Source organism: Symphodus melops, assembly GCF_947650265.1.
Source record: "Symphodus melops genome assembly, chromosome: 4".
NCBI lineage: Eukaryota > Metazoa > Chordata > Actinopteri > Labriformes > Labridae > Symphodus > Symphodus melops.
The window spans coordinates 16,285,102-16,296,395 of record NC_136694.1 but is presented as its reverse complement, the minus strand read 5'-3'; the positions used below and the strand labels follow the sequence as shown (position 1 = coordinate 16,296,395).

Below are 11,294 nucleotides of genomic sequence, written 5' to 3'. Positions count from 1 at the left end.
TTCCTCCGTGCTGTATTTAGATGAAGATATCTGGGTTTGTAAATCTGACGTTTCTTTGGCCTGTAGTTTGAAGGTGAATCAATGAGAAGAAATTCTGTTGAATAAGATGTTTTTTTTTATATATGATTATTTATAACCAAAAATGACAACATGCATGCAATACAACATAAGAGGGAACACAGCCATCATTAACGGTCCCTCTTAAGAGTGTGGGCTTTCCCTTCAGATGACATCATGTAATAATACAGTGTAAGCCTTTGGTCTTTGTTGGTGCAGAAATGAATAAGATTCAAAACAAGGTCCTCAGGAGGATTTGATAAGGCCGTTGGCGGTCTTCAGTTCAACATTCTTGATGAAGGGTAGCATGCATTTGTCACCTCCCATGAAGCGATATGTTGCCACATTTGCATCCCAAGGAAGTAATCTAGAGAAGCAAAGAGATCAAGATGGAAATGACTATTACTCATGAATAAGTCTTAGCCATACCTCTGTAGTGGGTGAAAGAGTTTACACTGTACATGTTCGAAAAGGACAGAAGGATCAATACTTACGCTCGTGTGAGGAAGGGGATGTACATAAGGCGAGGAATGCAAATCATCTGCTGTTCACCTAAAATGGCTTTCATAGACTGCTGAACAGTGTAGAGGGGCTCCAGAGGTGGAATCAAACTCCGAATCTCCTTTCTGTTGGATTATAAATAAATGAAAATGTAGAAAATCTATCCCCCTCTTTCCCTTGATGTTACAACCAGAAATAGAGTGGCATCTCACCTGATTTCACAGCCTGCAAACATCCCTGTGTCTACAATATAAGGGCAGACCAAAGTGGTTTTGATACCACCCAGGTTCTCAGCTAGCAGCTCGTGTGTCAGTGACTCGTGAAAACCGACGGCTCCATATTTACTAGCACAGTAATCCTGTAGGAAGAGAGCAAAGGACATCAACAGAGTGTTCTGTTTTGAAATCTTCTCTCGGATTGAATTGTGTTGACGAACTCTTCAAACATTGAACTCACCTCCACACATGCAGTGCTGAAGAGGCCGAGGGCACTGGCAACAGTTACTATGTGACCACAGTTTTTTGCTTTCATCTGAGGCAGGAAGGCCTTTGTCATCTGTTGGGTGGGATTAGATTAGAAGGAGAATTTCAGTGCCTTTTACAGAAATAAAGAAGGCACCTTGAGACAACTTTAAAAGCCCCAGTATGTTTTCAAAAACATTCGATGGAATTGAAATCCGATAAGAAAACAACCAATGATGTGATACTTCTGATTGAAAAAGACTTTACCAAAAGTTGTTTAAACTTGCAGAATCGTTTGCCTTAAATCTAAACTCATTGTCAATTACTTTGTTTACATTTGTTCTTCAGTATTAAAATCTGTTAATAAGCTCTTTGTTAACAGCTGAAATGACGTTGGCCTGTTTTAATTACTGTAGGTTGTGTCATAGTTTCTACACCAAATGTGCAGCAGGTCCCTCCTTGAGTCAGTAAGATTGCTTGTGGCGTCATGGCCAAAGCTGGATGAACAACAGGATCCTTGACCCCTCAATGAAATCCCAGTTATCCTAGTTTGTTATGATTTGACAGACTTTGTTTTCGTTGAAAGGCTTTTTATGCCGTGTCTTGCAGAGAGGGATTGTAGGTTCAAAAGCCCACTCAGGACCCCCTTGAGACTGGGCCATATCAAAGGGAAATCAGATGCAGTGAAGAAACATAGACCAAAGAAAATGGTAATATGTGGGATGACATTGTGATACCAATAATGCAGTGAAGAACAGTAAATTGACCCCTGTCCACTAAAGGCTGTGTCTGTTGTTGATATCATTCATAAAGCTGATAAGCTTCCCCTTTTTTATTACACGAGCGTGGAACTGAGATTTTTAAGAGGCTCGAGCCAAGGGCAGACTCACGTGCTGTTTTAACTGGTGGGCTTGCGTGAGCTCCTGTTATTTAGCGGATTAGTGGACGACCACCTGCTTGTAACCTCATGAACACATTAAACAGGCACAGGGACAGACTGTAGGCGAAGTGTGACGCACCAGCTCACATCTGAACCCTTCACACATCAGTGCACAAATACTAAGCTGAGAGAGCAGGGGGGGCACTGTGAATTCAAGTTATGTAATTCATGACAGGCTGCGTAGTTTGGCTCTAACAAGCAAATATAGAGTTTTTCAGTTTCAGTTGGCTGTGCGTAAAAGTATGTGCGTCCACGTCTCACCCAAAACAGCGCGTGACAGTTCACAAGCAGAGTCCTCTCCAGCAGCTCGTCTGGACAATCCAGCAGCCTCCGCCCGGCCACCACGCCCGCGTTGTTTACAAGTATGGACACTTCTCCAACCTCCGCCCTCACCATGTCCGCCGCCTCGTAGATGCTCTGGCGCTTCGACAGGTCCACCGTGTACGCGTGCACCTTTACTCCCAGCTCGCGCGCCAGCTCAGCGGTCTGCTCGTTGGCAGCCGTGTTACAGTCCCACAGCACCAGATGCGCCCCCTCTTTGGCAAACTCCAGGGCGAACAGGCGACCCAGTGCGCCCCCGGCCCCTGTTATCAGACATAGCTCCCCGTCTATGCACTTCAATCGCGGCCGCAGAAAAGTCTGGATTACAGCTGTCACTATGGAGTACGTTAGGTCTATAAGCATTAGCAGCAGGTCCACTATAATAATCATGATGCTGCAGCCTGCAGGAGAAACTGATGAGCCACACAAGCAGACTACCAAACTCTGGTCTAGTTGTTTTTCTGAGTGGCGTGGGATTGGATGACCATTTTATATAACTTGTGTGTACCGGATTAGGAAACAGAGAGATGCTGGCCACCAATAGAATGGCTTTTTTTTTGTTGATGACCTATAGGAGCAGATTTACTGTGACACGTGCACATTACTGGAGTCAGACTGGGATTATCATAACATACAGCTCCAGAGCCTATGACAGGATATATAACGTGCGTTTTATAATGTAAAGATGTGAGACATTAGACAGATGAGATCCCAAAATGTAAAATGTAGACTGATTGTGTAAGTAACTAAACAGGTGAGCAAGCTAAGATACTTATGTTCAAACACGTTACTAGACTTCTTCTACAAACCCATGAGTTATTTCTACGTGTGAATGCATTATCATAATTTTGAGGACATTTACCAGTTTCGAGTCAGTTTCCCAGTTTTAAGAAGATGTTACTCTGGTGAACACTGTTTGTAAAATGTCTCAAGATCAACTCTGTAATGAGATGGCACGATACAAATACAATTAAGATTGATTGGGTTTGAATAGACTGGGGTTGGCAGTGAACACACAATTAAAATTGAAAACACAATTGTGCTGCAAAATTCATCACAGCCTGTCACAACCTGAGGACCAGTGGAACCTGAACACACACACACACACTTAAATTTACACATTAAGGCCAGTTATGCTAATTGAATTGAAATCTGAGCCAAAATTAATTATGACAATTTTGCAATAATTTTGGCGCATGAACATACCTTAATGAAGAAAAACCAAATCAGCATTAAATCATGAACAATTTTTATTGTGTCACTGTCAATAAAAGGTGAATGTAACTGAAAATAGCTCTTGTTACAGTTGCATTTGTGCTTTTATTGACCCTTACATCTGAAGTGGCAGTAATACATATGTAATACAGTTAAAGTCTGTAAAGCGCATTCTCCTTTCTTTTACACAAAGTAAGTATTTAAAAAAATGACATCACATTTCATCTTCATAAAAACACTTTCAAACTCTGTCCCTATTTGTTTTAGTGCTGTCTGCTAAAGATCAAATCTTTGTTTTTTCACTCAGAGCTTATGTAAGAAATTCTCCAAAGCCACAGTTAACAGTGAACTCCTTTTACACAAGCGTATTTTTAAGTAGACATTCCTTTCATCCGTTAAAGACAGTTTCTCCTGATCCATGATGTGAGTGGGATTATCCAACTCTGACTAAAATGTTAAGGTGATAAACCTTGAGCACGTGTGCACAAATCCCTGATATACATTCTTCTTTCCTTTTCTTCTTTTAACATCAGTGTAAGCTCTCTTTCTTCTGTAGTTTATATTTGACATCTTACTTAATTATATGAACATGCAAGTGTCCTTGAGGGCCATTCTTTAGTGGTTTTGCTTTGTCAGTGCTGCACCTGCAGATGTTTTTCCGGGTGAGAGTTAAAACTGTTTTTGTCTTGTAAAAAGCTTGAAGTGGTGACTGGCATTGACTGTGATGTAATCCTCTTCAGAGTTTTGCTCATGACGAAGGTATGACGTAATGAAACATAACAAACTGGAATGTGCTGCATGTTTTGGATGGACCTTTTGCTATTATTAACTGCTACTGAGGATTACAAACATGTAGAGGACCACAAACAGAAACCATACTTAGATTGTTTCTAAAATTAAAGAAAAAACAGTGTTATGAGTATGGATAGTGATCAGAGATCAATATGTGATGTAAACAGCTATTATATTGTACTTTTGCCTGACAAATGTAAATATCCCTTAGATAGAACTCAAATCCTTAATCAATAAATGAGTTGATCACCTGATAACCTTAAACTAATCAAAAAATTATATTTGCTGCCTCCTGCTTGTGTCAGTTGACTCTTTCTTTTTCAAACGTTTTATGCAGAGTATCTCATGGTTTTCAGATGGTTCATCATACTAAAACACTACACAGGATGATGCCACCATGAGAAATGATGACAGTAATATTATAATATTTTATAGACCTTTCTCCTTGAGTTAGCATTACTGTAGCTTTACATTGTCAAATGTCTGTCTTAAACATCATTTGTCAACATCTTATTTGATTCTTCTTTTGCTTTATGAAAACATTAATGTAAATCATTCTGTGGAGTCAGCTGTCCACTGTATTTTGTATTTAAGACACTGGGGGGTGCTGTTGTATCAGACATCAAGTTTACCATTCACAACAACACTGTCAGTGCACAATTTCCATTCAGGCTCCCCTGTGTTTCATAGCCAGAACATGCATTCAGTTGTTTTATACATGTTTTTTTTTTTTTTTTTTTTTTAGAAAACAGAACGGGTAATAAAGTGACACTTTTTGCACCAATTCTAGATTATTGACTTTTATTAAGCATCAGTCAGTAAAATATCTCCAGAATCTCTGATCACAGACTTTGTCCTAAAGCTTCTTACTGTAGATAGTATTTACAAGTCCTGTGTAACAAAGTTTAATAGCGCTACATGCGTTCAACAACAAGGAACCACGAAGATCATAATTAACAAAGTTAACTGGTACAAAGTATGAAACGTTACAAAACAGACATTTCCCCGGAAACAGTGTGGGCAGTGTACAGACAAGTGTGAGCTGAGTGGAGGTGATGATTCCCTGAAGAAAGGGGAAAGATTCAGAAAATGTGTCTTATTGGCTTTAACCTTTATTGTGACTTATTGTGCTTAAAGAAATGACATTAAATCGTGTGCTTTTGTAAATTGCTATAAAAACAAAATGTACCTTTTTATGTAGACAGTTTATGTGCATGGTCAGTAAAGTGCAGTTAAATAATAATAATGATGATGTTAGAAGAAGAGAGAAAATTGATTAACATTCTTCAATCAGAAAAAAAGAGTAGTGACCATGTTAGCATGGCTTATGTGGAGGACGTAAGTCTACCTTGATGAGAGGCTTAATTCCATATTTGTCAGTGTTTACTGCATGTCTGACTGTTGTGTGTGGAATGTTAATGAATCTGCAGTTTCCACTTTGAAACTAATCCTGTTTTTAGCGTTTCATTTTTTTTTTTTCAATATGGTCAAAGTTTGACATTTGTTATCCCATCACCATGCAGCGTTATGAGCACAACTGCAACAAATCCCACACACCAATGATTGCTTCCTTTTTTTTTTTTTTTTTTACAGATTCCTTTGGTTACAAAGTTAGTTGCTGAGAATGCCACGTGACCACGTCTGCCCAAAGTCTTCGCTGTAACTGAACCTTTTTCCTGTTGGCCTAGTCTCTTCCTTTGCATGCCCAAGATGATATTTATAGAACCAAAAAAATGAAGGAAAAAAAAAAATCCTCAAACAGATGCCTAAACCCAAAGGGTTTTGCACTGTCATTCTGCAAAAAGGAATCATAATGCAAAACACTCACTTTTAAGTGCTGTTCTCACAATCTTTCTTAATAATCTCATTTACAAGCTATGATAGCATGTTTACTGCCTTGAGGAGATGCTTCACTCTTACTTTTTCTTTAAACAAAGAGGGGCTTACAAATAATGTGTAGAGTGATTATCTTGTCTTTATCAAAGAGGTCTTTGGGTTCGGGAGGAAAGGGCTGCTGACGTCGGTCAGGTGTGATAAAGCCGACAGCCCTCACCTGTCACACGCGTTGTTCCTATTACAATCACATTTCACACTTTCCCTCCACAGGAGCAGGGAGCTGAAGGTACCACACACGTCAATGCAGCAGCACCTTTAGGTTTAGGCGTAAGTTACTGAAGTCATGTTCAGTCTTGCAGCTCTCAATAACAACAGGGGAGGGATATAAAACACTTATGTAACCAATCAAAAGGCCCACAATATAATGTTTTTTCCTGAGTGGACAAGAGCCACAGGTGAGGAAGTATGAGATAGAAGAATAAAAATTACTGCATAAAACACAAATTTAAACACATCTGCATGTCAATTTGCAATATCTTATTGAGTCTTAAAGGTCTCTGTCGCTATAAATTGGGCTACATACTGCATAAAATGTGTCATCTCAGTCGTTGTTGACGCTGCTGAGTGACTGTACCTGTTTTTGTTGTTGTGTATTAGGACTTTTAATGCAAATGTTTTCAGGGCATTTGTGTTGAGGAAAGACAGGAGAAGCAGAGGTGTTGATATATACAATCACTATTAGTCTGGCAGCTTGATTATCCACTTCATGTGCAGACGGTTGAACTGTCATCAGACGGGACACAACAACACATTCAGTGTGTGTTGCAAGCGTCTGTTTAAATCAAAGGCACAGAAATATCTAATTCGTTTTAGGTCTAATACTAAAAGACTGAGTACAGAGTAAATACTTAAATAAATACAAATACAAAGTAGATGCTTTGTAGCATGCTTGCAGGATATGTGGTTAATTTAAGAATGTTAAAAAACCATGCTTGCTTGATGAATGAGAGCACCTGATGGACAACTACCAGAGTAGTCACACTGTATGTATGAATATGGGTGCTTAAAGAAATGCAAGATGCAGAATAGTGTCACCTACAGATACCAAAGGTACCTTCTTTAGTGTAAGAGAGGCGAGCTGTACATTGCTGTGAGGTGGCTTTAATTTTGGAGATTTCATGTAAATTCAAGCATAATGTTTTGGATGTCCGGAGGCAAAAACCACTTGCCAAGTTCCACAGTCAAATTAGTATAGTATTAGTATATATAATCAAATTAGTTTGTCAAAATGAATGTTAAATAAAGTGCTGTTGTGTTGTCTCTACGTTTTCCCTGTTTCCTCTCCTTTCAGCCCTGTAATCAGCTTTCTTCTTCAGAGGCCAATCCTGGCATCTGTGCAATCCCCCGGCTTACATGTTTGTACCAAATGAGCAAGTATTGCTCCCTGAAATACGTGAGATTCTGCTGTTAAGAAAATGAATGCTTTCATTTTCAAATAAAACAATAAAATATACTATACCATCATCAGAAAGAACAAGTCTTTGGTTCTTCACATTGCACAAAAGATAGAAGGACAGACATTTACAAGTAGTCGGTAGCAAACTACAGTTTTCTACTACAGTTTATCATCTAATGAATTCAACTCTATCAAAATAATGCAGTACTTCATATTGAAATGCAAAACTATGACATTAGCACAATATCTTTTTCTAAAGGTCCATTCTTTCAGAAAATATCTTAAAAATATAAATTATTTGGATTCTTTACCTTGAACAACACTTGTTGTTTTGTATAATATTCTACTGTTGTAGTTATACATGTACAATATTCACACTCTGGAATTTAGAGACAGAAAATTTCTTTGCTTCTTCAATGCTGTCTCTCCAGCTATAATGACACACTGTTATGTAATACAAAGTTCAGATTATCAGCTACGATAGGAATGAGGATTCCTCAAGAACACTTTTGATAAAGTTTTGAACTAACACAAGACTTTTCTTAGACCAAAACTGATTACACCAAGCTACAGGACACATACTGACATTAATAAACAATAAGAATAATAACAATAAAACAAACAAAAATAAAGATTTATCTGCTTCTGTGTTCAGAATAAACTATTTTTCTTTTGTTAAGGTGCTCTCTCTTGTCTGCAGTCGGGAAAAACAGTAACAAGAAAGACACTGGAGGATGCAGCCTCAAAGTGTCTCTTTGTTTTCTGTGCAGTAAAAAAAAATATCGACACTTTACAGACTGAAACACTTGATTCTCAAGTTTACACTTTAGACAAGAGACAGAGAATACAACATCACATTAAATGAACTCAAGATGAAAGATAACCAATGAAAACACATGTATATGTGCTGTCCTTGAACCTCTCTTTGTTCCCCATGTAAAAAAACACAAACATAAGTGAAACTTAGGCCAGTTCTAAGGAAAAAAGCTAAAGGGAGCACTCTGTACATTTTCCAAACTCACCTTTGCCTTGTAAATGCAATGAGTTAAGACTGTCAACCATGAAAATAAAGGAATATTGTCTCTTTAAACTTCAATGCAATATAATGGTTTGCTACTGTATGGACAGATTGTGCTGTAGTGGCATAACAATGGCATCCAGGAATGTCAGAAAAATAGGGTTTGCTTATAAAATGATATTATATACTTCTACAATTAGGCTGTTATTATTGGATGGTAATCTGGGTTTAAACAAATGTATTAATAGCATTCTTTGCTATTTGAAAACATCTTTGATCAGTTATTCACGAGTCCCTGATGGGAGAGCAAGAAAAAAGAGTCCCACACAATGTCCACAACAACCTCATGGGAGAACCATGTTTCATAAATGTCTTTAGTGCTTTTCATATTTTTGGGGAAGATCAGTTTTGCTGAGTCCAACTTGTTTCCCCTCTTGTTTTGCACTTCCTTTTATGTTTTTTTTTGAGGACCTTCACTGTACCCTCTAAGCTTTATAGTGACTCTTCTCTCCCTGAAGTGCATGTAGTTCCTGAGCCACATGGTTCTCCTGCACTGCTGCTGGCAGAGTGTTGTTCCCAAGCTTCCTCTGCAGGTCCCCTGTGTGATTGGACCCTTGCTGGAAGCCTGCGTGATGGCTTAACTTGGGGCTAGTGTTTTCCAAGAGTCTTTGAGATGGGTTGGTGCCAGAGCCATCATGGAGGTGATCCTCCTCATCAGTGTCAGCATCAATGAATGTATTGATAGATGAATCATGGAATGTGAAGATGCTTGGTGGTAAATATTCTGGGCTCTTGCTTGGTGTCCCGCTGCTGGCAGTTGTGTAGACGGATGCTTCTGGACTTTGGACTGACGAGCTGTCTGAAAGCACCCCTGTTCCTGAATCCTCTCTTGCTCTGAAGTTGACTTTGAGTGGTTGGCTTTTGGGTGGGTTTTTGAAGTGCAGACCCCTGTGGCTGTCAGGGCAGGGGCTGGATTTTGTGCTGTGTCCTGTCAGGGGTGTACAGTTACCCTGAGATCCTTCGTGCTCATTCTCCAAGGTAGGTTCCAGGCTTGGGTTGGTGCTGACCTTCCCGGGTATATTGCTGACAGGGCTCTGTGTGTAGCGTGAGCTCTCAGGAAAGTCTGTGGCACAACTGAGGAAGCTGTCAATGCTAGACACGCTCCTCATGTCTGCAACTACCTCTGCTGGATTGAGGTTGGCTTCAGCAGGTATACTTCTCATCTCAATTTCTGTTCTCTGCCTCGTTGCTTTGGACTGTGACCCTTTGTCCTTACTGCTGAGGTGGGGTTGTGACTGGGTCTTGGCCATCTTGTTGTATGCCTCCTCTAGTTTCTGTGCACTGAGATGCTGTGGGCTGCTTGAGGGCTTGGCTTGCTCTTGGTAGCTTGGTTCGATGGTTTTGGTCGGACTGCTTGGGCTCATCTGTAACTTGAGTTTGGATGTTCCTTTGGGTTGAGCAGGAGACACATGGTTACCATGCACTTTATCATTCTTTTCAATTGTATTTTCCACCATTACATCCAGGAGCTCTATATTGTTGCCAAATGCATCTTTAATGTTCATAGAGACAATGCTACCATTCCTTTTAGCCCTCTCCAGAGCTTCCCTCCTTTTAATGGCTTTCTCTTGCCTTTTTTGTTCTTTGTAGAACTCAGAGAAGTTATTCACAATGATGGGGATAGGCAGGGCTATCACCAGAACCCCGGCAATGCAGCACAATCCTCCAACTATCTTTCCTAGGAGAGTTTTTGGGTAGATATCTCCATAACCTACTGTTGTCATCGTAATGGTTGCCCACCAGAAGGAAGCAGGGATACTTTTGAACTTGGTGTCCTCTTCGTCCTTTTCTGCAAAGAACACAAGACTGGAGAATATCATTATGCCCATTGCCAAGAAAAGAATAAGCAGGCCTAGTTCATTGTAACTCCTCCTAAGAGTGAATCCCAGAGACTGAAGACCTGTGGAGTGACGGGCCAGCTTCAAAATACGCAAGATCCGCATGATCCTGAAGATCTGGACTACTCGTCGGACGTTCTGAAACTGCAGCACACTCTTGTTTGATTCTGTAAGGAAGATGGTGACATAGTAGGGGAGAATAGCCAGCAGATCGATTATATTGAGAGGACCCTTAAAAAACTTCCACTTGTTAGGGGAGGAGAGGAAGCGAAGCAGATACTCCATGGTAAACCAGGCGATGCATACTGCTTCCACATGAGCCAGCTGTGGGTTGTCTGTTGTTTGGCCAAACTCATCTGTGTCCTGCAGCTCTGGAAGGGTGTTCAGAGACAAGGCAATAGTGGACAAGACGATGAAGAGGATGGATATGATTGCAAGGATCTGGAAAACATAGAAGAAAACAACAATAAGAATATTGAAAAATATGTAGATCTAAGAAATAAACCACAGCTATGTATACCCATCCTTTACCATATTTTAAGGATTGCAGTTTTGATTTGTCCAAAATGGAAACGTTTGGAAGTTATTTTTGATGGATTATGAGGAATTTTCTGAAAACTTCAAGGATGACAATGACTCACTGGGACCTTTCAAAAAGTGGAACCATGGGGTTTACAGTTGTCGTTTTCAGTGACTACAATTAGTGGTTGGACTCCATTGAAATGTAGAACAGCAATTCATGTTCCTCTTATATCCCCTTAATAACCTTGATGATTGTATGACATTTAATTTATCCCCA

The 11,294-nt window shown here is 39.8% G+C and overlaps 3 protein-coding genes across 3 annotated transcripts in view; all 3 read right to left on the bottom strand.

Annotated features, from left to right (window-relative positions):
- Positions 1-1,780, bottom strand: part of eps8l3a (EPS8 signaling adaptor L3a) — a 64,411-nt gene extending 62,631 nt beyond the window's left edge. The window contains exon 1 of the mRNA XM_079340799.1: positions 1,776-1,780. The gene's annotated coding sequence lies outside the window, so the exon portion shown is untranslated. The remainder of the gene's footprint in view (positions 1-1,775) is intronic.
- On the bottom strand, positions 68-2,891 carry LOC306822070 (retinol dehydrogenase 10-B-like). The gene is made up of 5 exons (XM_079340800.1): positions 2,221-2,891; positions 1,015-1,113; positions 771-916; positions 552-683; positions 68-424 (listed from the first exon to the last, which is right to left on the bottom strand). Exons 1-5 carry the CDS (start codon positions 2,668-2,670, stop codon positions 304-306), a joined length of 948 nt encoding a protein of 315 aa, XP_079196926.1. The 5' UTR covers positions 2,671-2,891; the 3' UTR covers positions 68-303.
- Positions 2,892-3,531: 640 nt separating this feature from the next.
- The window catches only part of LOC306822035 (potassium voltage-gated channel subfamily B member 1-like), a 43,737-nt gene continuing 35,974 nt past the window's right edge, over positions 3,532-11,294 (bottom strand). Inside the window, exon 3 of the mRNA XM_079340749.1 lies at positions 3,532-10,936. Within this exon, the coding sequence (XP_079196875.1) occupies positions 9,083-10,936 (1,854 nt within the window). The 3' untranslated portion in view covers positions 3,532-9,082. The remainder of the gene's footprint in view (positions 10,937-11,294) is intronic.